The 27,861-nt window shown below is 35.5% G+C and overlaps 1 protein-coding gene across 1 annotated transcript; it reads left to right on the top strand.

Moving 5' to 3' along the window:
- Positions 1-107: 107 nt before the first annotated feature.
- Positions 108-23,802, top strand: LOC101892860 (GTP-binding protein Di-Ras2). Its single transcript, XM_005185998.3, has 4 exons — positions 108-125; positions 2,602-2,799; positions 23,097-23,189; positions 23,414-23,802. The coding sequence occupies exons 1-4, from the start codon at positions 108-110 to the stop codon at positions 23,714-23,716; spliced, it is 612 nt and encodes a 203-aa protein (XP_005186055.1). The 3' UTR covers positions 23,717-23,802.
- The last annotated feature ends 4,059 nt before the right edge of the window (positions 23,803-27,861 follow it).

The following is a 27,861-nucleotide window of genomic DNA, read 5'->3' as shown; positions in this document are numbered from 1 at the left end:
TAGTATGGTGTCAAAAAATGTTTGTAAACTTCTTAAACTGTTCACTAAACCCAAGAGACAATTGTCATAACTTGTTGAACAGGAGTATTCTCACATATTTCACAAATATGAAATGGTCCCTTTTGGTAAGTTAAACTTACATGTATGCGATATATATATATATGTAATAGTCTGCTACATTATGCTGATAAAGTCAACGACCACTTAGATACAATTCAATTATTAAAGTGATGCTTCCAAAACATATAAACTCGGAACATTGAACTTGGACAAAATTTTATAAAGTTTCGAAATTCTTATTTTAGAAATGTGCGAACTGTACTAAATGGTACTAAATATGGAGCAGTTTGGTTTTGGGTGAACACATAAAGTTAACATGTAAGTCAGTTTTGGAAATGTGTACAAAAATACCAAGTGATACTAAATTTGGTACAATTTGGAATTGGGCGAAATAATAGAGCTGAAATCCTCAAATTCGATATTGATGTCACTGTTGGTATCTGTGTTTAATATATGGAGATGGTTTTGGAAATGTAGAGCGTAATAGTACGAAAAATACTAAATAGTACTTAATTTGGTATTGGGAGAAGGAATAGAGCTGGAGTCCCGAAATTAGATATTGAGGTCTCTTTTGGCATCTGGAATTGAGATATAGATGTAGTTTTGGAGATGTGTCCTATATTTTTAAGAAAGGTATTAAATTGTACTAAATTTGGTATTGGATGAAGGGATAGATCTGGAATACCGAAATTTTATGTATCTGAAATTGAGTTTTTTTAGGTGGTCTTGGAAATGTGCACCATAATTGTACGAAAAGTACTAAATGTTACAAAAGTGGGTCTTGGGTGAAGGTATAGAGCTGGAATCACGAAATTTGAAATTGGAGCTTTGTTGGTATTATATATGAAACGTAGTAAATGGTACTGCATTCGGTATTGTGTAAAGGTTGGTTTGTATTTGGTTGTGGTTTTTGAAAATGAGTACCATAATTGTTCGAAACGTATTAAATGCTACCAATTTTGAATCACTGTTGGTGTCTAGGATGGAGAGATGTTGATTGTTTTGGATATGCGTACTAAATGTTACTAAATTTGATATTGGGTGAAGAGATAGAGTTGAAATTTGATTGAAAAATCCGAATATAGGGAAGTACCGTGGCTATACCAAAACGTGGACGTGCACAGACAAATTTCTGTCTTAGGCTGTATTATCCATTACCAAATTTGAAGCAATTCCCGTGAATAATGTCGCTAAAATCATCAAAATACCGAATATCGGGGGGTACAGTTGTATGGAGGCTATACGAAGACGTGGACCTACATGGCCCATTTTCAATATCAAAAATCCTTCAGACATAGTATACATTTGTGCTAAATTTTATTAGCCTACTTCATTTCGTTCAAAAGCTAGATTTCCACAAATGGACAGATGGATAGACAGATCTAAAATGTATATTTGAGGTGTTACAAACGGAATGGAAAACTTAATGTACCCTCCTATTTATGGTGGAGGGTATAAAAAGGCCAATAAAGCAGTCTCTTATTGGCTGGCTTGAGGGTTAACATTTTTGAACAAAATAAAACTCGGTTTTATCTGCTCTATGTACCTAAAATCTCCAAGGAATCTTAATTCGAAAATTTCAAAAAATGTCAAAAGAGGATTTTTTTCCCACTATTAGGGTTACTTTGCGATGTAAAAATTCGATGTAAATCTCTACTTTCATAATCTGCTAAATTTCCGCTGCAATTATTATACCCTCCACCTTGGAAAGGATCAATTGGATTGTCATTCCAATTGTAACATGTCTAAATATTCGCCGTAGACCCCATATTTTGCCACATTTTTCCGCGGATTTGTCTAAAAATTGGTATTTTTGGTCATAATGCGTTCTAGCTCCGGTGGCGAAACATTGCATGTATAAGTCCACGTTTTGATATAGCCCCTATATAACGGTACCTCCCGATATTCGGTATTTTCATTATTTTTGCCACATTTTTTCACGGATTTGTCTGAGAATTGGTATTTGTGGGTCATAATGGGTCCTAGTTCGTGTGGCGAAACATTGTATGTTTAAGTCCACGCTTTGGTATAGCCCCCATATAACGGTATCTCCCGATATTCGGTATTTTGATGGTTTTTGTCGCATTTTTTCACGGATTTGTCTAAAAATAGGAATTAGTTGGTCATAATGGGATGGTGAAACATTGTATGTAAAGGTCCACGTTTTTGTATAGCACTATATAGCGGTACCTCCCGATTTTCGGTATTTTGATGATTTTTGCCACGTTTTCCACGAATATGTGTAAAAATTGGTATTTGACGGTCAAATTTATATCTAATGTTTCCATTACCCTAGGATGGAGGGTATTAAAAGTTCAGCCCGGCCGAACTTAATGTGTTTTTACTTGTTTTTTTGTGTTACACTGTAATTAAATATTAGAAATAACCCGATTTTTTAAACAACAAAAATACTTGGGTGTATCTGAAAATAACACGGAATGTTCTGACGTATACTTTTTAATAATGCTAATACTCTGTGTGGTCATAAGAATAATTCGATATCAACTCATCCTTTACCTTTGATTATTTGTTTCTTTACAGTTCCCCGCCATGAGAGCCCTCTCCATATCCTCGGCAGATGCTTTCATTCTGGTCTATGATGTTACAGATGCAACAACGTTCGAAGAAGTACGCATGATCCGTGATCAAATTCATGAGACTAAGGGCACCTCAGCTGTCCCAATTGTGGTTGTGGGTAATAAAATAGATTTACTAACGGAAAACAGTGATCTCAGAGAGGTAAGTGTTTGATAAATTTTAATTTATATGTATATATATTTTTTCGGTGGTAAGTGGTGAAATTTATATGTATATATATTTTTTCGGTGGTAAGTGGTATATATATATATATATATATATATATATATATATATATATATATATATATATATATATATATATATATATATATATATAGCATAGACTAATAAGAATATAGACGAAGAATTGCTCTCACCAATTACCACCGAAAAAATTCGAACCGGCAGATGTTGTCTATGTCATTTCAGGGGTATGAGTGAAAAGATTGAAGTTACTCAAACCTGAAATATTTAAATTATTAACCACTGTAAGAGATTTATGAAGTGTATATGGTGCATTGTCGTACAAAAGCATTTTGATGAGAATTTTCCAGAAAAAAGGTTATTCCTGATGGAATTCAAGCGTGATAGTGTGATTTCTTTATATTTGGCTGGAAAACCACAAGTGGCTATCGTTAGAACAATCCAGCATTTAAATGTGAATAAATCTTTAGTGTCATGTACCATCGCTCATTACTGTAATACTGCTAGCGTAGCCCGACGTCAAGGAAGTGGACGGAAGAAAACAGCAACATCAGCAGAAATGGTTCGAAAAGTAAAGAAGCGACTTGATCGAAACCCGCGTCGCAGTGGCCGAAAAATGGCTTGTGAGGTGAACATATCGCAATATTCCATTCGGCAAATATTGAAAAATGAGCTCCTTCCCCGAGTCATTACAATTCCAAAAAGTCCAAGAACTTACACCGCAACAGAAAAATAATAGACATAAAATAGCTAAAGAGTTGCTTCGCTTGGCCAAAAATGGTGAACTGCCGAATTTGGTTTTCTCCGATGAGAAAACATTTGTTGTCCAGCAGTTGGTAAACAAACAAAATGATCATGTTTACTTGAAAAAGAGGTCAGCTGAAAATGTGTACCTTCGGTTGGGCACCAGAACTCAAGCGCTGGGCATGGTGATGGTGTGAGCCACCATAACAGCCGAAGGTCGCTCTCCGCTCGTATTAATCGACCGTGGCATCAGAATAAATGCCGAGTATTATCGCGAAAATATTCTGGAGGGTGTATTAAAGCCTTGGACATGCAAACATTTTGGCCGCAGACCTTGGACATTCCAATAGGAGTCAGCACCATTGCACTCAGCACCCAAGTTACAAAATGAGGTTCCTCGCATCATTTCCAGCACACAATGGCCACCAAAATCTCCGGATACAAATCCGTTGGACTATTGTGTCAGGAGTATTTTAGAAAGCATGGTAGACACTAAAAAAGACCTAAGTGTCGATCCCGATCAAGCAAGCGGGAATGGGCCAAAATACCGCAGAGTATCATTTGGGCAGCGTGTGGCGGTTTCATTGGCCTTTGAATGCCAAATTCGTGCCAAAGGTGACCAATTCGAACAAATCTTATTCAAAACTTATTCTAAAATTTGATGCTATTTCCGACATTTTTTGCTATCATTTAATAAAATTAAAAAAATGTTGAAATTATGGCTTTAAACATTGTTGTAGTTTTTTATCTCACCCTGTAATCGTTTTGGCAATTCTAAACTTTGACCCTTTGTGGGGGAGGTACCACAGGAAATGGTCCGATCTCTACTGACGTTATAACAGATCTTTTGTTGACAGAAATATTGAGATGTGCCAAATCTGAATGGAATCGGATGTTAATTTCGCGTTATATTAGGTTCATGGATATTCTGAACTTTTGACCCTTTGTGGGGGAGCTACCAGAAGGATTGGACTGATTTATTCCATCTTCACAACAGACCTTGAGCTAATATAAATATTGTTATGTGAGTAATTTGAAGACAATCGGACTCTTGCAACACATTTTATAAGAGTTATAATTATTCAAAATTTTGACGCTTTGTGGGGGAGGTAATTGATGGAGTGTAGCGACATTGTCCATTTTCGCGTTTGGCCTATCAATGATGCAAATATTAGGATTTGGAGCAAAGTTGGAGCAAAATCGGATTATCCATACTCTTTTTGTTTTTTTTTTTTTTTTTTTTTTTTTTGAAAATTTCGACGTTTTTATCAGAAGGAGTGGACAGATATATTCCATCTTAACCAGTGTTGCCGTTTGAAATTTTTATTTCAGCCCAAATTTTTTCTAAAAACCGCCCAAAATCGACCATATCCGCCCAAACTGTTAAAAGTTGAATAATTTATATGTAGTTTGTATTCAAGTAAATTTTATTGAAAATTTTACACTATACATAAAAAAGGTACTCAAGTTTTATTACATTCAATGTATTAAATACATTAGAGAAAATAAAAATTTTATGTCATTTTTCTTCAAGTTTTTTTATATATATATATTATATATAATATTTGAAAAAGTAACATAATACAAGAATTCAATGTATTAAATACATTAAAGTAATTATTATTAACCAGGTTTTTATACCCTACAACACTATGTGTTGGGGGTATTATAACTTTGATTGGGCCAAAAATTATGTAACATCACGAAATATTGGTTTCCCACATAGGAAAGCATATATTGATCTTCCTATCTCGCCGAGCTGAGTCGATCTAGCTATGTATTTCCGTCCGTCCGTCTGTTCATGTTAATTCGTAATCACTCTATAGATCGCAATTATGGCCCGAGCTTCACGAAATTTAGAATGTAGCTGGGGTTAAGGTCAGAATAGAACCCTATTTCTTTTGGAGATTATCGCATAATATTTAGGGGTTGAAATGGACCAAAAACTGAAAAATTTCCTGATTTTGCAGTTGCTCTACAGGTCACAATTATAGACCAATCGAAGCGAAATTTAGCATGGGGCTAGATTTCGATGGTCATCGGGTAATATTTAGTGGTTTAGTAGACCATAGCATTTGCGATAAATAAAAGTCAAATTTTCCATTATTCCGCGAATATTTTTACTGCCGGCGAAATCTCAAATAGACGAACAGGTCAATTCTGACCGTTACATAGATGCCGATAGTAAAAATATCGGATATATATAGAGAAATATATATACAATATATATAGACAAAGGAAGGGGATGTCAGCTAGAATGCTTATATCTTCAGAATGGCTGGAGCGATTTTGACAAATTTTGTCAATTTAGAATGCCCTTGTGGCATTAAAGTATAAATACTAAAAAATCCCATAAAAAGATACCAATAATGATGTTCATATAGATTTTGTAGTATTTTGTGACATTTTTTTATTTTTTGATATTGAAGTATTTGTTTTATAATATTTTTTCACTTTACAACACAGGTTAGGGTTATTATTTATATACAGATTGTAATTATCGTTCGATCCTCACAAAAAGGTAGGGTTAGACTCAGAAGGGCTTAGCCTATTGTTTTCAAAGAATTCTGGCATTTTGGATGACAATTGGAATATATTTAGCCGTAAAATGAACCACAAATACTAACAGCAAAATGTCCCTGGTCAAAATGCTAAGGGTAATATCTGGGCAGTGCTCCGTGACATAATTTCAAAAGCGAAATCTTCCAAAATGGATTTGGACATGAGGGGGCTTCTAACATATTGTAGTGTTGTAGGGTATCACATGGTCGGCCCCGCACGACTATAGCCTAATGTATTATATATATATTATTAGAAAACTTAACAAAAATCTATAAAATAAATAATGATTCATCTCAATAAAAAATATAAAATTCAGTTAGTAATAAAAAAAAATAAATTACGTAAAAATAAACAATGAAAAATAAATTTGTACCCAATATGGAAAAAATCCGCCCAAACCACAAAATTTATCTTTTTTCCGCCCAAATTTGGACGGAAATGCCCAAAACGGCAACACTGATCAGACCTTGGGTAATAAAATATTGGGATGTGTTTAATTTGAAAAAAATCGGAGAGTTGTAATTATTGAAAATTATTGTGATGTGTGTAATTTGATGGCAATCGGACTCTTACATCACATTTTATAAGAGTTATAATTATTCAAAATTTTGACGTTTTGTGGGGAGGTAATTGATGGAGTGTACCGATATTGTCCATTTTCGCGCTTGGCCTATCACTGATGCAAATATTAGGATTTGCAAAGTTGGAGCAAAATCGGATTATCCTTTCTCTTTCTGTGCAGATTTTTTTTTTTTAATTTCGACCTTTTATGTTGGAAATACCAGAAGAAATTGACCGATATTGTGCATCTCCGAACACGTTTGGACTTAATCGGATACTCCCTTCGAGAGTTATCGTGCGCACCAGCTAGGCAGACAGACTAACAGACGACGGACGAACATCGCCAAATCGACTCCAAATGTCCTGAAACGAATTTGGTCCAAAAAGACCTAGGGTCTAAAACCGTTATTTCGATGACGTATAAAATGATATATTTTTTAGTGCTAGTTCAGGTGCGAAAATGGGCAATATTGGCCCACTTCATCAAGTAACTCCCCCACAAAAGCTCAAAATTTTGAAAAATTATATTTTTTATAAAATGTGAAATAAGAGAATTTTCAATATCTAACCAGAATTTTCAGGTTCTCTTATCAAAATGGTTCCATTTTGAAGAGTTTTTGATACAGGGTACATTACCAATTGAAACCTTAAAATCTTAAATTACAGACACTTAGGCGGTATATCGTGTCGAGTTTTTTTTTTCAAAACGTAGACTTATATCGTATAGTGTTTTTAATATCTCCTAGAAAAAGCAGAAAAGCAAGATTTCTTATCTAATGGATACAAACAATAAAAATGAATGACTTGACGAAAATGAAGGTTTAAATTGACCAAACACCACCATTAATCCAAATGCCATAAAACTATTTTTCCTTAGTACTTTACTATAGCCTTAAAGTGAATGCCACTTCATTTCAGCCCTTAACTCCAATTTCAAGTGCGTCAGTATTGCCCTCCCTGGTCGCAATTTACTTAAGCGTCTTTCTAGTCAAATTAATGGGAAAAAAACCAGCTACAAAAAAACTCTGCCCCAAGACAAATATTAACACCTCTTTGGATCCTTTGCAAACGTCGTCCCACACATTCACACAAATACCAACACAACAATCACTAAACAAACAAGAAATGGACGTTAGAATGTGTTAGGCATTCCATCACCATTTGGATCATGATTTTTTGCGTATTTTACCTTTGCAGAATTCCAACGCAAAAGAAAGCAACAAAAATCAAAAAAATGTTGGTCTTCATAGGAAAAAAACATCTCACACCGAATAAACTCAAGCCTACTCAGCCAATCCAATGTCCTTTTTGCAAAAGTTGTTGATTTTCTTTTTGGATGTAAATTCTGTTTGCATGACCAGTCCATACTTGAAATTGGGGAAAATAACTTTCCACACGGATGGAGAGCGTGTCGTGTTCGAATGGGAGCTTTTTTATTTTCATCTGCGACTCAATATCATCCATAACCACCAATCCCATTATGGAACACCAGCAACAAGAAAAAAAACAACAACATAACTATGGCAACAATTTTTAAATGAAAGAAAATTGATTCTTGTCGTCTCAGCTATTCCCTTTTTTTGGTTTGACAAGGGTCCATGAGTTTTTTTTTTTTTTTTAATTTTTTTCATCAAAAATGACATTTTCCAGAAACGAAAAAAGACACGCCTGAATGGAAAACCAGCGGTTACCCAAACAACGGTTAACCGCACTGGGTGTATGGGGGGAAGGAAGGGGGTAACTGTATTTATTTGTTTTATAATGTCAAGGAGACATTTTTGTGTCGCAATAGTTATGTGGTTTCATACGAGGACTACGAGAAGCCAGAATAAAAAATGAAAAAAATATTGGAAGTATTATGTGACTTTACATATGATAGGCTATTCAATCAATTTCAAGGACATGAGGGCGGCCGGTCAACATATAAGGAGTATTCTCTGGGTGGATTAAAAATATTCAGGGAAAGCTAAATTCGACGTATATGGTAGTAGTTCATGAAATTTTGGGATTATCAGAGCATTTAGTTGATGGACAATATTACGAATATGAGGGACTTAAGCACCAAATCGGCTGAAACATATATATGGGAGATATAGCTATATCTGAACCGATTTTCTCTGAATTTGATGTACTTTCATCTAGACTAAATTCAGTCGGATGTACCAAAATTCAGGACTTTTGGACTGATATTGGCCAATTGAGTGCAAAATTACCCGGAAATCGGTTGAAAGAATTTGATTCATTTATTTAAAAGCTGTATCTGATATCTAGGACCAAAGGCCATTGTTGTGAAATGCATATTACGCTTGTGAGGAACATTAAACCCCAAATCGGATAAAACATATATATGGAAGCTATAGCTAAATCTGAATCGATCTACAGCAAACTGCAAGTACTTTCTTCTAGGATGATTTTAGTCAGAATTACAAAAATTCAAACCATTTGGGCTGATATTAAACCTGATATCGGATAAAGATATGTATGGGAGCTCTTTCCTAATCTGAATCTCGATAAAATTTGACAGAGGTATTTTCGATCGGTATCAAATATCATTGCATATTACGAATGTGAGGGGCTTAAACACCACATCGGATGAAACATATATAAGGGAGATATAGCTATATCTGAACAGATTTTCTCCGAATTTGATGTACTTGCTTCTAGACTGAATTCGGTCGAATGTACCAAAATTCAGGACTTTTGGACTGAAATTGGCAATGTTGTGTACAATCAACCCGGTATACAATTAAATCGGAATCGGAACTCGGCCTATATCCAAATCTGAACCGATCTTGATAAAATTTGGCAGAGGTATTTAAGGCATGTATCTGATAACTGGTACCAAATATCATTATTGTAGAATGCATATTACAATTGTAAGAGATTTAAACACCAAATCGGATGAAACATATACATGGGAGCTAAAGCTATATCTGAACCGATTTTCTCCGCATTCGATGTACTTGTTTCTAGACTAAATTCCGTTGGATGTGCCAAAAATCAGGTGAATTGGACTGATATTGGATATTTAGGGCACCATTAACCCGAAATCGGTTGATGATATATATGGGAGCTTTACCCAAATCTAAACCGATCTTTACAAAATTTGATGCACAGCTGTATCTCATATGTGGTACCAAAGATGGGAGCTATATCCTAACCTGAACCGATCTCGATAAAATTTGACAGAGGCATTTTCGAGCAGTATCTGATGTCCGGTACCAAATATCATTCTTCTGGAATGCATATTACGCATGTGAGGGATTTAAACCCCCAATCGGATGAAACATATGTTTGGGAGCTACAGGCATATTTGAGCCGATTTTCACCAAATTTGATGTACTTGCTTCTAGACTGAAATCGGTCGGATATGCCAAAACTCTGGTCATTTGGACATATATTGTCCATTTGGTGCACAATTAACCCGAAATCGGTTAAAGATTTATGAGAGTTATATCTTAATCTGATCCGATTAACGCTAATTTAAATGGGGTTCGTCCTTGGGCCAAAGAAATATTGTTTGGAAAATTTCAGCTCAATTGTCAAAAATTGTAGGAAATAGTATCAAATTGTAGAATAAGTTAGATTTGTTCGAATTGGTCACCTTTGTCACGAATTATGGCCTTCAAACGGCCAAACGGCCAACACGTTGCCGGAATGTTGCTCTGCGGTATTGTGACCCATTCCCGGCGATGTGCTTGCTTGAGGTGATCGACACTTAGGTATTTTTTAGTGCCAACCTTGCTTTCCAAAATACTCCAGACACAATAGTACAACGGATTGGTATCCGGAGATTTTGATGGAACCTCATTTTGTAACCATTCTTGGGCGGCACGTGCTGAGTCCTGTTGGAATGTCCAAGGTCTGCGGCTAAAATTTTTGCGTGCCCAAGGCTTTAATACACCCTCCAAATAATTTCCCGATAATATTCGGCATTTATTCTGATGCCACGGTCGATTAAAACGAGCGGAGAGCGACCATCGGCTTTTATGGCGGCCCACACCATCACCATGACCGGCACTTGAGTTCTGGTGGCCAACCGAAGGTGCACATGTTCAGTTGACTTCTTTGGCAAGTAAACACGATCATTTTGTTTGTTTACAAACTGCTGGACCATGAATATTTTCTCATCGGAGAAAACCAAATTCGGCAGTTCACCACTTTCGCCCAAGCGAAGCAATGCTTTTGTACGCTTGTAAATATAATGAGCTGTCACTGGAATAATTTTAACAGCTGTCGGACGAGTGCGTTAGAAATGACAGCAGTCTGAAGTTGATTGCAGTTTTTTCATCTCATCCTGAAAATATTGAAATAAAAATTGACAATTTAGCCAGAACTTTACACATGGTCAAACCATATCTTTGGACCTATATGGTTGGTATATAAACATAAATATCGTATGCTTAGGATGTATACTCCGGTATTTTTTATATTTTTATACCCTACACCACAAGGTGGTCAGGGTATTATGTCTTTGTGCATTTGTTTGTAACAGGCAAAAGGAAACGAGATAAACCCATAGTTCCTTTTGATGATCTGCATAGAATCACATTCTGAGTCGATTGCGGAGGACAAAAATAACAAATCGGATGAAGCATATATATGAGAGCTCTCGATATATCTGAACAGATTTTCTCCAAATTCTTCTCTGAATGCTTATAGACTGAATTCGGTTGGATTTGGCAAAATTCAGTTCATTTGGACTTATATTGGCCATTTAGTGCACAATTAACCCGCAATTGGTTGAATATATATATGGGAGCTATATCTAAATCTGAACCGATCTTAAAAAAATTTTATACACTTATTTCAGAGCTGTATCTGATATCTGGTACCAAAAATCATTGTTGTGGAATGCATATTACGCCTGTTTGCCTCTAAGGTAAATAACTCCAGAACACACTGACAACCTCAACAAAGCCGCTTACTTTGAAAACTGAAGTATTTTAATGCAAATAGCGTGAAATGAGATTCCCGAATTGCAAATTGTTTGAAAATGGAATTTTTTACCCCTTCCAAAAACATCCAAAGTTCCTTAAAGTTTGGGGGTTACATATTTAGATCTGTTAAATTGTAAATTGAATTCTTTGATAGTCGTCTCACCTAAAAAGCCAAAAAACTCCACGAAGACATCAGGCACTCAGCAGCACAAACTTCATTTCCATATTCAACGACTCATTTTATTGTTGACGCCATTTTGAAGAAATAAGCGTTGCTTTTGGCACTCTATCAAATAAAAGTAGCAGCGGAGCAGCACCATCACCAACACTAAAAAGGGGAAACATGTCAGAAAAGTTTAAATGTTCTTCAACATCTGGGTCATTTACTTTTACCCATGCCATGCTGACACTTGAAGAGATTTTCTTTTGCATTTTTCGTTGCCGCATTTCCCGCCCATTGAAAGGCATACTCCAGCATTTCAATTTATATTCTAATATATTTTTTTATAACCCAAAAAAATCTGAATTTTTTGTGGAACGAGCAAATCAAGCAGGATTACAATAGGTTACCATTTATCCTGGTGGTGGTAAATACGAACGCACACACACACATAAATACATATTTTCTTTTATGTCTGTTGATGCTGTGATTCTACACAAACTAATAAAGACGAGCCGAGGCAAAGAAAGGGGCTGAGCGGGAGTGCCGAGAATTTGCATTTTTATTATAAAATATTTTCGCTTATAATATAATAATACAATCACACGATATACACACACATATATACATATACAAGTGAACTAAAAACTCACTTTACTTGTATTTGTGTCAATGTGATTCGAAAAAATATGACATTTTCTTGGAAATAATATTCGTGTTAGAGATTTGAAAATATTGAAAAAATAAAAATAATGAAATTTGAAAATATTGAAAAAAAATGAGCATAGCCTTGTGAAAAAGTTGAGATCCACAGAAGGCCCAATATATGTAGAATTTTTCTTCCAAAACCCACAGGAGGTCTTCTGTGTATAGGCTACATATAAAAAAGTTAAAACTATCAGTCCGTTTTGCTGACAAATTAAGCCTAAGGCATTGTGCGAAGATAAAGAAAGTAATCGACCAATTTTCTTGAATTTTTGTGAGACTTATACCTTCAATGTGCGACAAAATGCAGATTTTTTTCCCAATTATTACAGGGAAAATCCAGCAAAATATGAAAGTTACACATAAAAGGCACCTGTATCGGCGTAAACTAAATAGAGGGGACGAGATCCTCACTTTTCCACATTTTTTGAAATATTCGGATGACGATTCCTTGGAATCTGCTGTTTTTAGGCACATGGTGTCTTCGGCATTATTGCAGATAAAAACACGAGAATTATTTGGTCGAAAATTTTAATCTTCAAGCGAGTCGGCAATGGGGTCTTTTTAGTCTTTTTTTTTTTTTTGAGACATGCTTAAAAACTCCCTTGAAACGGAGTTCGTACATAGTAACCAGTAAAGGAAGGTCAAAAGTGGGGCGGGGCCGACTATATGATACCCAATACCACTATGCATATTTAGTAGATCAACTATCAACCTTTGGCTTTAGAGCAGTGATCATTTGGATTCAGAGGAAACTAACATTTATATAAAACTTTGCTATAGAGTGCATGATATCACTTCGAGAAGGATTTCATTTTAAGCAAGTAAAAAAGCCGGAAGTTCGACCGGGCCGATCTTTAAATACCCTCCAGCATTTGGAACGAATTTGACAATTTTCAAAAAAAATAAAATCCGTTAAAAATTCTCTTAAAATCTTAAAAATGTCGAATTTAGCCGTTATATTAGGGTCTATATGACGACGTCGACCTGCATAGGAAACTTTTGTCATGAGCTTTTAGAGGTACCGGTGTAGGGAGGGTGGGGGGGTTATACGAAGACAGCACAGACAATCTCCTGTCATAGGCTGTAACATCCATTACGAACATTAAATACCAAATTTGAAACAATTCCTGTGAATAGTGTCGCTAAAATCATCAAAATATCGAATATCGGGAGGTACCTCTATACGGGGGCTATACGAAGACGTGGACCTGCGCAGACAATTTTCTGTCTTAGGCTGTAGTATTCATTACGAACTTCAAATACCAAATTTGAAACAATTCTGGTGAATAATGTCGCTAAAATCATCAAAATGCCGAATATCGGAAGGTACCATTATATGGGGGCTATACGAAGACATGGACCTGCACAGACAAACTTCTGTCTTAGGCTGTAGTATCTAGTTCGAATTTCAAATACCAAATTTGAAGCAATTCCAGTGAATAATGTCGTTAAAATCATCAAAATACCGAATATCGGGAGGTACCGTTATATGGGAGCTATACGAATACGTGAACCTGCACAAACAATTTTCTGTCTTAGGCTGTAGTACCCATTACGAACTTCAAATACCAAATTTGAAACAATTCCGGTGAATGATGTCGCTTAAATCATCAAAATACCGAATATCGTGTGGTACCGTTGTATAGGGGCTATACCAAAACGTGGACCTACATGGCCCATTTTCAATACCAAAAATCCTCCAGACATAATTTACATTTGAGTAAAATTTTATCAATCTACTTCTTTTTCTAAACCGATTTCCACCAAAATTTGAAGTTATTGCTTCTGGGCTGAATTTGATCGAATTTGCAAAAATTCAGGTCATTCGGACTTATATTGGCTATTTGGTGAACGATTAACCCGAAATCGGTTGCGGATATATATGGGTGCTATATCCAAATCGGAACCAATCTTGACAACATTTTGATACACTTAGTTTAGAGCTGTATCTGATATCTGGTAAAAAAGATCATTGTTGTGGAACGCATATTCCGCTTATGAGGAACTTTAAAACATGTATATGGGAGCTATAGTTATATCTGGGCCGATTTACACCAAATTTGAAGTACTGGTTTATAGGATGAATTCTGTGGTAATTGCAAAAATTCTGTCCATTTCGTCTGATATTAGCCATTTGGTGCACAATAAACCTGATGTCAGATAAAGACATATGGGAGCTATATTCTAATCTGAGCCGATCTCCATAAAATTTGACAGATATAATTGTTTTAAATTAAATACTTGAAGTTCCTAATGAGTACTACAGATCCAGGTCTTCCAATAGCCCCTAAATATCGGTACCTCCCTATATTCGATATTTTTATGATTTTAGCAACATTAATCACCGGAATTGTTTCAAATTTCGTGTTTGCAATTAGTAACGGGTACTACAGCCTGTGACAGGTCCAGGTATTCGTATAACTACGACATTATTTACCTAAATTGTTTCAAATTTCGTTTTTGAATATTGTAATGGCATATGAGAAAATGAGCCTATGTAAGTCCGCATTATCGTATAGACCCCAATATAAGGATAACTCCGAATAAAGGTTATTCGGCATTTTTATGATTTTAACAGTATTTCTCAACGCTTTTTAATGAAAATTTCCAAATTTCTTCCAAATGATGAAAGCTCGGCCCAACCCAACTTACTGCTTTTTACTTGTTTTCTTTCCGAATTTCCCATGAATTTCGATCCGACTTCAGTTCGAAAGTCGGCTAAAACTTTAGACATTCATCTGACCCTTCGGTCCGACAACACATCAACCACTCCATATAACTTTCAATCTAAAGTCGGGCTGAATACTCATCCCAAATCGGAAGTTTCATCCGATTTTCGGTTCAAAATCGGACCAAACTCGGACAGTTTATTTATTTATTTTCTGGGCGTTTCAACTCTGTCGTTAGAGTCTGTTCTTCTTGGATTCACATAAGATTTCTATATGGCACTGCATTTAGCCATCTGAAAGAATATTATCTCATGTTCTGAGAAAGAGCGTTTTTCAGATACCTTCCAATTGCTACTACTACTACCTCCATCCACACTTAGTCTCGTTTTCTGAAATCGGATAGAAGAAGTAGATATAAGATTCTTTTCGCAAATATACACCGTCCTCATTTTGTCCCAATTTGAGGATACCGTATAGTTCTTGCCATTTAACCATATTTGTAAACAGATAGGCTTCTGAACGATGGTGACATCGATATTTGACGCCGAAGGGGTTAGCTGGAGTTCGGCAGCCGATGCCTTACAATGACTCTGAATAAACTAATGAGTAGTGAGTAGTTATTTTCCAGCAACAAAAAGTCGATTAAATAAATACTGGGAACACTCTTCGTACTTTCTTTTTTGGAGATTCGAACTGGCGACTCCTATTACACTGTGTCCCCCACCCAACCGTTGAACTACGTTTGCATATCTGCTTTTTATACCCTACACCACATAGTGGTAAGGGTATTATGTCTTTGTGCATATGTTTGTAACATGGAGAAGGAAGCGAGATAGACCCATACTTACTATTGAGGATCTCCATAGAATCACTTTCTGAGTTGATTTATGCATGTCAGTTCGTCTGTACGTCCGTCTGTCCATGTATTCTTGTGAACAAAATGCAGGTCGCATTTATTATCCGATTGAGATGAAATTTTCCAAACAACATTTGTTTAGCCCAAGGAAGATCCCTATCGACGATCCTAAATTGGAGATAATCGGTAAAAAATTAGTTATAGCTCCCATATATATCTTTGTCCGATTTGCTTTTTATTGTGCACCAAACGTATAATATCAGCCCGAATAGTATGGAATTTTGCACATACAACTAAATTAGGCTTGAAAATAAGTATGCCAAATTTGATCGAAATCGGTTCAGATATAGCTATAGCTCCAATATATATTGTCCATCCGATTTGTTATTTTAGTCCTCGGCAGCCGTAATATGCACCCTGTAACAATAATATTTTGGGAAATATATCAAACAAAACTCAGAAATACCTTTGCCAAAATTTATCGAGATCGGTTCAAATTTGGAAATAGCTGTCATATCTATCTGCGTCCGATTTGCCTTTTATTATGCACCAAACGTCTAATATTTGCCCAAATGGGATGAAATTTTACATTTACGTCCAAATTGAGTCTAGAAACAAGTATGTCAAATTTGGTGAAAATCGGTCAGATATAGCTACAGCTCCCATATATATTATTCATCCGATTTGTTATATTTGTTACCCACAACCGTAATATGCACTTCGCAACAACGATATTCAGGGAAATATATCAAATAAAACTCGGAAATATCTTTGCCAAATTTAATCGAGATCGGTTCAGATTTGGATATAGCTCCCATATATAACTTCGTCCGATTTAACTTTTATTGTGCTACTTGTCCAAATAGGATGGAATTTAGCACTTACGACCGAATTGAGTCTAGAAGCTTGTATGTCAAATTTGGTGAAGATCGGTTCAGATATAGCTAAAGCTCCCATATATATTGTTCATCCGATTTGTTATATTTTTTACCTAGAACCGTAATATGCACTCTGTAACAGCGATATTCAGGGAAATATATCAAATACAGCTCAGAAATATATTTGTCAAATTTTATCGAGATCGATTCAAATTTGGATAAAGTTCTCATATATATCTTTCCGATTTCAAGTTAATTGCGCACCAAATGGGTAATGCAAGCCCGAATTGAAAAGGAGCAAATATCTCGGCAAATTTAGTAGAAATCTATTCAGAGGAGGATACTCCTCTCATATATTAGTGCCTTTGCACTTTAAATTATAACTATAATCATAGTTGATATGATTTAATTCTCACAAATTCCCCATAAAAACATTGCATGCCCCACCCTACATTTGCATTTCTGTTTTTTTTCTTTCGAATTTTCTGGACCAAAAAATTTCATTTTTTTCTTCTTGTCCATCTGTTGATTGAAACAACTTTGTCGTGTCGTCGTGTCGTTTTACGCATCTGTCAATTGCTTTCGCGATTTTCTCATTTTCTCTATTTTCCCATTTCTTGTTATCCAATCACAAAACGTCTGAAGTGTGTTAGCAGGATTTTCTTGCTTCCAATAATAAGAAATCATTTGATATCTCTGATCTAAATATAACAACAATTTTTAATTTTACATCTTGACTTTTTTGTCCTTAGTAAAGCAACAAGAACAACAAAAACAACCTCAATGGCAACTACAAAGCTTAATATTTCCAATATTAAGCCAAGTTGTCTATGGACTGGGCGCTATCGAGCAAAGTACTTGACAAACATTTTGTAGGCGAACCAATAAAATGGGATTTTCTTATTTGCCTTTCTCAAGATACTTTAAAAGAAAATTGTAAATAATACGAAATTAATATTTCAATATCGTAGCATCAAGATTATAATGGCGATATTTTATTTACAAACTACTCGAAGGCATTTTAATAAAGTAACAAATAAAGTGAAGTAGCAACAAGCAGAAGAGAGAATATAATCGGCTTTGTTGGTATTATTTCGAGTATTGAAAGTGAGCAATATCCAAGAACTCAAATTTCAATTAAAATATTTGCATATTTTAAAGTTCCTGCAAAAGATAAATAAATAATATAAGTTTAAGAAATAAATAGTAGATGAATGCATTTTACTTTACCAGAACTACTTACTTTTGTTAGAATATTTTGATCCTTTCAAATAGGCCCGATGAAGGAGTTCTCGTAGATGACTGCGTTTTTTTCCCGATACGACTGATCTAGAATTAACGCCTGAATGAAACAGCTGAAGCTAGAATCTTGAAATTTTGCACGAGTCTTAGTGCGTAGTCGTCTGAAAAGATACTAAAATGGTGCGAAAAGTACAAAAATGTACTACAAATTTAATACTTTGTTTGGACAAACGGAATGAGACAGAATTCTGATTTAATTTGGAATGGGAGGAATTGGGTACTACAGTTGTACGAAAAGTACTAAATGGTACTAAATTGGGTAGATTGGATAAAGGGATAGAGCTGAAATCATGAAAATTTATATTGAGGTATCAGGTATCAGGAATTGAGATATACAGGTAGTTTTGGAAATGTGTATGTGTTATACGAAAAGTACTAAATATTGCTATATTCGGTATGATTTTGTATTGGGTGATAGATAGTGCTTGAAATCTAAAATTTCTTATTATGTGCCTATTCTGAAATGTGTAGCAAAATTGTACGAAATATACTGAATGATACTGTATTGGGTGAGGAAGTACTGGGCGAGGAAGTAGAGATAACATTCTGAAATTTTATATTTAGATTACTGATTGTATCTGTGTTTGAGATTTGGCGGTGGTTTTGGAAATGCGCTCCATATATGTACGAAAAGTACTAAATGGGATTAAATTTTGGTAATACTGAAGAAATAGGTAAGAAATGCTGAAATTTGATATTGAGGTCTCTGTTGGTATCTAGCATTGAGATATGAATGTTGTGTTTTGGAAATATGTACAATAATTGCACAAAAAGTACTATATAGTTCTATATTCGGAACAATTTGGCATTGGGGAAACAGATAGTGCTTGAAATCTGGAAATTGGTATTAAGGTATTTATGTGTAGCCTGGACATATGGAGGTCGTTTCGGAAATGTGTACTAAAATTGTTCGAAAAGTACTAAATAGTACTAATTTTGGTAATACTTAGGGATAGGCTGGAATCCTCAAATTCGATATTCAGGTCTCTGTTGGTATCTGGAATTGCGATATGGAGGTGATTTTGGAAATGTGTACTATAATTTAAGGAAAAGTGAGTAATGGAACACAGCTGAAATCCTGAAATTCGATATAGATGTCACTGTTGGTGTCTGCGGGAAACATATGTAGGTGGGTTTGGAAATGCGTACTATAATTGTTCGAAAAGTACTTAGAGGTACTAAATGGGGAGGCATACATCTGGAATCCCGAAATTTGATATAAAGGTTGGTATAAAGCTTTGAGAGAAGAATCCTGAAATAACAGTTGGTTTCAAGGTTTCACATGATTTGCTAGTCGAAAGTTGTCTTTTGATGTTATTGGAGCCGTCATCTCGTGCGTTTTTTTTTTCCTCTTTTGATCGTCGGATTAAAAGCAGTCATATACTATTTAGCAATCCCGACCCCTAAGGCGTACACGCAGCCGGTTTACTCTCCTGAGTTTCCGGATTTGCTTTATACTGTGGTGCGAGCAGCCCTATTTTCCGGATATTTGTCTGCCAAATGTTCGCATTTGGTTAAACCAGGGTAAAGTCTTAAAGATTTTTGTATATCAAACTTGCTTAGCGTCAATGCCATTGGTTGCGTTGGATGATGATTCACCTTTCGACTTATTTTCATCTTCGATTTATCGGCTACTGCCGATACAGGACCCCTTAGGTCAGAGATCATCCCAACTTGGTTTCTCAAACATTCCTCCTCCTAAAGTTCCAACTGACTCGGGTCACTCTTTGTTTATTTGCCAGGCCGAGATTGTTCGTTAAGTCGTCGTGGAGGCCGTTTAGTTGAAACCGCTCGATATGATATAATCCATGAGTACGAAAAGTATTATGGGGTACTAAATTTGGTTGTGTGTGAAGGGATAGAGTTAGAATCCCAAAATTTCATATAGAAGTCTCTGTTGGTATCTGGAATTGAGATATGGAGGTGATTTTGGAAATGTGTACCATAATTTTACGAAAAGTGAGTAATGGAATACAGCTGAAATCCTGAAATTCGATAATCTATATCCAATTCATTGTTGGTGTCCGTGCTTAAGATAGGTAGGTGGGTTTGGAAATGCGTACTATAATTATGATACCCTACACCACTATGCATATTTAGTGGAGCTCCACCTATCGACCTTTGGCTTTAGAGCAATTTATAATTTGGATTCAGAGGGAACTAATAAAAATACAGCTATAGAGCACATAATATCACTACGAGAAGGATTATATTAAAAAATATATATCGGAACCGAGTTTCACAAAATGGTAACGTACGTCCGGAAATTCATTCACAATTTGGGCTGATATTAGTCATTATTTTCAAAATGAACCCGAAATCGGTTGAAGATATATATGGGACCTATATCCAAATCTGAACCGATCTAGACAGATAGACAGATTAGAGCTGTAGCAGATCAGTGGAATGATCTGTGAGGGACTTTAAACCCCAAATCAGATGAAATATATATGGGAGCTATAGCTAAAAAAAAGTTCAAGTTTACAGAATGAATTCCGTCGGAATTGCCAAAATTCAATTTATTTGGGCTGATATTAGCCATTTGGTGCACAAATAACGTGATATCGCTATATCCAAATCTAAACCGATCTTGATATAATTTCGAGCAGTATCTGATGTTCAGTACCAAATATAATTCTTGCGAAAAGCATATTACGCATGTGAGGGACGTAAAACCCCAAATTGGATGAAACATATATATGGGAGCTATAGCTATATCTGAAGGTATTTTCTCCAAATATGATGTACTTTCTTCCCGACTAATGAATTCGGTCGGATGTGTCAAAATTCAGGTCATTTGGACTTATATTGGCCATTTGGTGCACAATTAACCCGAAATCGGTTGAAAATATATGGGAGCAGGGAGCTTCAATAGGTTTCAAATATTGTTTAGAAAATTTCATCTCAATCGGATAATAAATGCGACCTGACTGACAGACGGACTGACATGCATAAATCGACTCAGAAAGTGTTTCTATGAAGATCCTCAAAATTAACTTTAGGTCAATCTCGCTTCCTTCTCCATATTACAAACAAATGCACAAAGACATAATACCCTTACCACTATGTCCTGTAGGGTATATAAATTTGTTTAATTATTTCAGGGAATTACCCCGATCCGTTTTTGTTGTAAATCCCCTTTATAGCCTGCCACTTTTTATCCACCTATACCGACTTCAATACACTTGACTTTAATATCCACAAATACTTATTCCATTAAGAACAAGTTAAAAAGTATCAGTCGGTATTGCCGCCAGATATATACCCTCAGCCTATGTTCGATTATTTAAATATATTTTGTTAGTGTTAAGATTATTCAAACGTTTGACCCTCTATGGAGCAGGTCCTGAAGGATTGGGTCCGATGCCCATTTCCTATCGGACCCAAAAATATGATATAAATATTGCGACAGATGTGCCAAGTCTAAATGGAATCGGATGTTAATTTGGCCTTTTATGAGCTTCATCGGTATTCAAAATTTCAACCATGTAACAAATAGTAGGATGTGTGAAATTTGAAGACAATCGGACTTTTACATCACATTTAATGAGATTGTAATTATTCAAAATTTTGACCATTTGTGGGGGAGGTACTTGATGGAGTAGACCGATATTGTCCATTTTCACACCTGACCTAGTACTGACGCAAATTTTAGGATATGCAAAGTTGGAGCAGAATCGGATTATCGATTCACTTTCTGTGCAAAATATATATTTTTTGAACATTTCGACCTTTTGTGGGGGAGGTACCAGAAGGAGTGGACCGATATTATTCATCTTAACACCAGACCTTGGGTTAATATAAATATTGGGATGTGTGCAATTTGAAGACAATCGGACTCTTACATAACATTTTATGAGAGTTGTAATTATTCAAAATTTTGACCATTTGAGGGGGAGGTACTTGATGGAGTGGATCGATATTGTCCATTTTCACACCTGGCCTAGCACTGACGCAAATATTAGGATTTGCATAGTTGGAGCAAATTCGGATTATCCATTCTCATTCTGTGCAAAATATATATTTTTTGAAAATTTCGACCTTTTGTGGGGGAGGTACCAGAAGGAGTGGACCGATATTGTTCGTCTTAACACCAGACCTTGAGTTAATATAAATATTGGGATGTGTGAAATTTAAAGACAATCGGACTCTTACATCAGATTTTATGAGAGTTGTAATTATTCAAAATTTTGACCATTTGTGGGGGAGGTACTTGATGGAGTGGATCGATATTGTCCATTTTCCCACCTGACCTAGCACTGACGCAAATATTAGGATTTGCATAGTTGGGGCAAATTCGGATTATCCATTCTCATTCTGTGCAAAATATATATATTTTTGAAAATTTCGACCTTTTGTGGGGGAGGTACCAGAAGGAGTGGACCAATATTGCCCATCTCCGAACTCGATCTAAGTTTGACAAAAATATTACGATGTACCCAATTTGGACCAAATCGGGTACTCCCTTCGAGAGTTATCGTGCGCACCAGCCAGCCAGCCAGACAGACGGACGGACGGACGGACATCGCTAGATCGACTCCAAATGTTCTGAAACGGATTTGGTCCAAAGAGACCTAGGGTCTAAAACCGTTATTTCGACTAGGCACGTTTTGGGCGTATCAAATGATATATACCCTCTTTAGCCATATGGCTGAGGGTATAAAAACCACACCTCCCATATAAATTGTATGGATTAACGTACGTACATAAAGCCGCCTGACAACATGTATCATAAAAAACAAAATCTGAATATTCAATTTCCTATAATGTGTTCGACTATAATAGCTTTATCATGTCGAATAACAGAACATCATAAATCAATTTCTTCCTACTCAACGTCTATCTTTTTTTTCTTCGTTTTGTTTGGTTGCAGGTTGAATATGCCACCACAGAATCGGTTGTAACAGTAGACTGGGAAAATGGTTTCGCTGAAGTGTCGGCGGCAAGAAATGAAAATATCACTCAAGTAAGTAGAGCTCATGACACAAACGAAAACAACAACAACACCAACACCAATGACATTAAACTGACAACATAATAGCGATTACTGTTATTTAATAAAATATGTAAACAAACACATGTCTAACTGTTGGTTTCTCTTCTTTTCAATATTGCCTCTCCCTCCCAACAAACATTCATCCAATTGTCCATGTGTGTGCGTGTGGCTGTGCATTGGTTTGCAAAACAAAGGTCTTCAAAGAGCTATTATCACAGGCGAAAATCACGTACAATTTGAGTCCAGCATTACGTCGACGCCGCCAATCGCTACCACAACAAGTGGGCAATAATGGCCCCGGCACACCGACACACCACAACCATCCATCGTCACATCATCACCAGCATCATCAGTCAGCGCACTCATCTGCCTCGTCGTCATCCGCCTATGGTGGTGCAGCCGCAGCCCATGCCCCAACAGCGGCCCAGTTGCAGCATTTGCAGCGAATACAGGAACGCAGTTTGGGTAGCAAACGTAATTCCTGTGCAATTTCCTAAAAATGTCAACAGCAGCAACAACAACAACAGTAATAATAATAGTAACAGTAGCAACAACAACTGCTGCTGCTGCAGCTGTCAACCAGCATTAACAACAGCAATCAAAATAAACTAAACCAACAGCAGTAGCAGCAGCAACAACACAGCAACAGCAGCAACAGCATCGGCTAAAGTGTTTACAAAACGGATACAAAAATCCTTTAGAAGAGACATGCAAACATATATCCATCCATACACAAACATATATAGCTACATGCATGGATATACTACATACATATACTTTTATACAGTTTTAAGTACATTTATCAAATGAACAGTAGTTGTGGTACAGTCAACGAAATTTCAATAGGGACACACAATTCTTTCAAAAGGAGATTTTCTTTTAGAATACACCAAAAAAAAAACTTTTTTCTAGAAGGCCACATAAAAAGGTGTCCTTAAACCCCCGGGCCTATAACTGTAGGAATACATCATTTGTTAAGGCCGAGAGGAGTTTAATTGAAATAAAGCTTGCCTGGATGGTGTGTACGATTAAAAAACAAGTACAAAGGCTGTAAGTTCGGCCGTGCCGAACTTTGAATACCCTCCACCATTTGGAACAAATTTAGCAATTTTGAAAGAAATATCCCTTAAAAATTCTCTTAAAATCTTAAAAATACCAAATATAGCCATTATGGCCTAAACGACGACGTAGACCTGCATAAGCAACTTTTGTCATAAGCCATTACAATATTCAAATGCGAAATTTGAAGAAAAAAAAACGGTGAAAAATGTAACTAAAATCATCAATATGGGGAGGTACTATTATATGAGGGCTATACCAAAATGTGGACCTGCACAGACAATTTTCTGCCTTGGGCTGCAGTATCCATTACGAACTTCAAATACTAAATTTGAAACAATTCCGGTGAATAATGTCGATGAAATCATCAAAATACCGAATATCGGGAGCTACCGTTAGATGGGGGCTATACTAAATACATGGCCCATTTTCAATACCAAAAGTCCAGCAGATAATAATCATTTGAGTAAAATTTTATCAATCTACTTCATTTCGTTCGGAAGCTAGAGTGATTTCCACAGACGGATAGACGGACAGGCGGAAGTCGCTAAATCGGCATAGAATTTTATGCTGTTCGAGAATATATATACTTTGTGGGGTCTAAAATGTATATTTCGAGGCAATTTAATACCTCGTCATTTAAAGGCAATCAGACTCTTACATCATATTTTATAAGTGTTTTAATTATTCCATATTTCGACCCTTTGTGGGGAAGTACCGATATTGTCTATTTTAGCACCTGACCTAGAACTGCTCCAAATATTAGAATTTGCAAAGTTGGAGCAAATTCGGAGTATCCTGTCCCTTTCTGTGTGGTAAAATATTGTTATTATTTTTTTAAATTTCGACCTATTGTGGGAGGTACCAGAAGGAGTGGACCGATATTGCCCATTTCGGAACTCGATCTAAGTTTGACGATAATATTACGATGTACCAAATCGAATACTCCATCGAGAGTTATCGCGCGCACCAGCCGGACAGAAAAAAAGGCACCTTTAGATCGACTCCAAATATCCTGAAATGGATTTGGTCCAATGAGACTTAGGGCCTAAGGACGTTATTTCGATGAGACACTTTTTGACCGTATCAAATGATATATACCCTCTGTAGCCGTATGGTTGAGGTATAAAAATCTTATATTTTTGAAGACCACATAAAAAGGTCTCTCATATCCTCAGCCTTCTGGCAACAGGAATATTTCATTTGATAAGGTCATGATGTGTCTGATTGAAATAACGTTTATTTTTTAATAGATTTGGTGAACAATAACCGTGAAGATATTTCTGGAAGCTATATGCAAATCTAAATCGGTCTCGATAACATTTGCAGAGATATTTCTGAGCTGTATCTGTACTCAATGTCATCGTTTTGGATGTGTGTATTGCGAATGTGATGGACTTAAACACCAAATCGTATGAAACATATATACGGGAGCTGTAACGAAATTAATAGTTCTTGCTTCTAGACTGCATTCGGTCGTATGTGCCAAAATCCATTCCATTTGGGATAATATTAACCATTTGGTGTACAAAAATCCTAAATCGGATAAAGATATATATATTAACTATATCCAAATCTGAAAGTATTTTTGAGCTATATGATTCTACCAAATATCGTGGTTTTAGAGTTTATTGCGAATGTGAGGGATATTGCGAACGTGAGGGACTTAAACACCAATTCTGATGAAACGTGTGTTTGAATATTTCGCTACCGATTTTCACCATATTTGACATACTTACTTCTAGGCTGACTTCGGTCGAATATGCCAAAATCCAGTAAATTTTAGCTGACATTACACATTTGGTGCAGAATATTATTGAAATCGGGTAAAGATATATAGAGGTATTTCTGAGCTGTATCTGATATCAGGTAAAAATATCATTGTTGTGGTGTGCGTATAACTTGATAACTTAACGAATTCAATATTTAAGGCATATGTCCGCACCGAACCATAAACCATCTCACCTTGAGAATGGAGAGGCATATCAACAATAACCTTTGGGTTTTCTAGCCCCATATGTTACAATTTTGTTGGTTGATGTAGCCTTCGAGGTGGAAATGGACCTCATCGGTCGAGATGATTTTATCCGATGAAATTTCGGATAATTTTCATCCATTTGGTATTGAAAATGTAATAAATTGATCCTCGTTTAGATATAGCAACACACAGCGACACCCACTGATTTTCGGAATTTTGAAGGGATTTGCCTCAAATTCCAACCAAATAAGCTAATTTGATAATTTGGGTACTTCGTAGATAGATTATCTCCTCTCAAAATTTAATAAAGTTTTGGAAAATTGTTATCCATTTCAAGGACCCTACCCACAAAGACACCATGTTGTTGATGGTCAGCCGGTTTGGGTTTTTGTAGGCCCCATAAAATATATATTTATGATCAACGTAAAATTTTATGCCGATTTATCCAACATTTAGGGCCGAAAATTACTCTGAGTTGTTATATGGAGGGACATCGGTAATTCTACTTAAAATATCACGCTAATCAAAAATATACATGATTTATGGGGTCTTCAATGAATATTGTGAAAGAAAAGCATGCGAAAAGAAAGTGTGGTTTTCAAAATTTTAATTTTTTTAAATAAAATTGAAAAATTTGTCATATGTCTCCCGAACCGGTCATAGGCCCACAATCACTTTTAAGGTCAATTCTATAACCCATACTAAAATTTTTTTTCTTTTTAATTAAAGACTGTATTTTAAAATTTATTTATAAAGGTGTTTTAACGTTTTGAGAATGCCCAATTCTGTAGCTTTTTAAAAACTTGACTCATTGTGTATTTTTCAAAAACTTCATTTGTTTGTTTGGTTATTGTTTCAATAACAAATAATATTTTGACAACTTTTCAATCGAAAAAGGTTACAGTTGATGGATTTTTCATGACAACTGATTGGAGTTGAGTTAAAATAAAATATTATTGTATTGTGTCCCCATTTAAATTTCGTTCACTGTACCTAAAATTTATTACCCTGAAATCGATGTTAGCATGTATGTGTATGTGTATCATAGAAAATGAATCAAGTATTGTGTGGTGTAGTGGTACTTCAAACAATGTTGTCTCTCTGTCTGTCTTTCACTCTGTCAATTTCTGTTCTATGTTCTACGATATCGTTGTCCTTGATTATAATCATGCAAACGATAATGATGATGATGATGTTAAGAACGAGGATGATGATACTTCCAAAATAGTTTTATTAACAAATTTCAAATACATTACAGAGAAAAAATAGATTCCTGTGTTTTGCAATGGAACACAACAATTTTAAAGTGAAACCAAAAAGAGAATAAAGTAAATTAAAATAAACTGCAATTGAATGAAGTTCAATATACTAAAATTAATTGAAAGTTTTGATTATTAAAATATTTATTTTTTTATTAAAAATCTCCATAAATATTTTTAAAAAAGATTTGCTATAAAAATCAATTTTTAATTTAATTTAAATTCTTTTAATTTTAATAAATTTATTAAAAGTGTATTGAAATTCCACGAAAAGTCTTTATTCTCAATTTAAATAAAAAAAAAAACTTGGCCGACGACTTCGCCAATAGTGTGATTTTACATCTTA

The sequence above is a fragment of the Musca domestica genome, unplaced genomic scaffold (assembly GCF_030504385.1).
Source record: "Musca domestica strain aabys unplaced genomic scaffold, Musca_domestica.polishedcontigs.V.1.1 14, whole genome shotgun sequence".
Classification (NCBI taxonomy): domain Eukaryota; kingdom Metazoa; phylum Arthropoda; class Insecta; order Diptera; family Muscidae; genus Musca; species Musca domestica.
Note: the sequence above shows the minus strand (reverse complement) of the source record. Positions and strands in the feature narration are given on the sequence as shown.

Coding starts and splice junctions, on each gene's coding strand:
- LOC101892860 (XM_005185998.3), top strand. Junction 2,800..23,096: donor AAAACAGTGATCTCAGAGAG/GTAAGTGTTTGA, acceptor GTTTGGTTGCAG/GTTGAATATGCCACCACAGA. Junction 23,190..23,413: donor GAAATGAAAATATCACTCAA/GTAAGTAGAGCT, acceptor TGCAAAACAAAG/GTCTTCAAAGAGCTATTATC.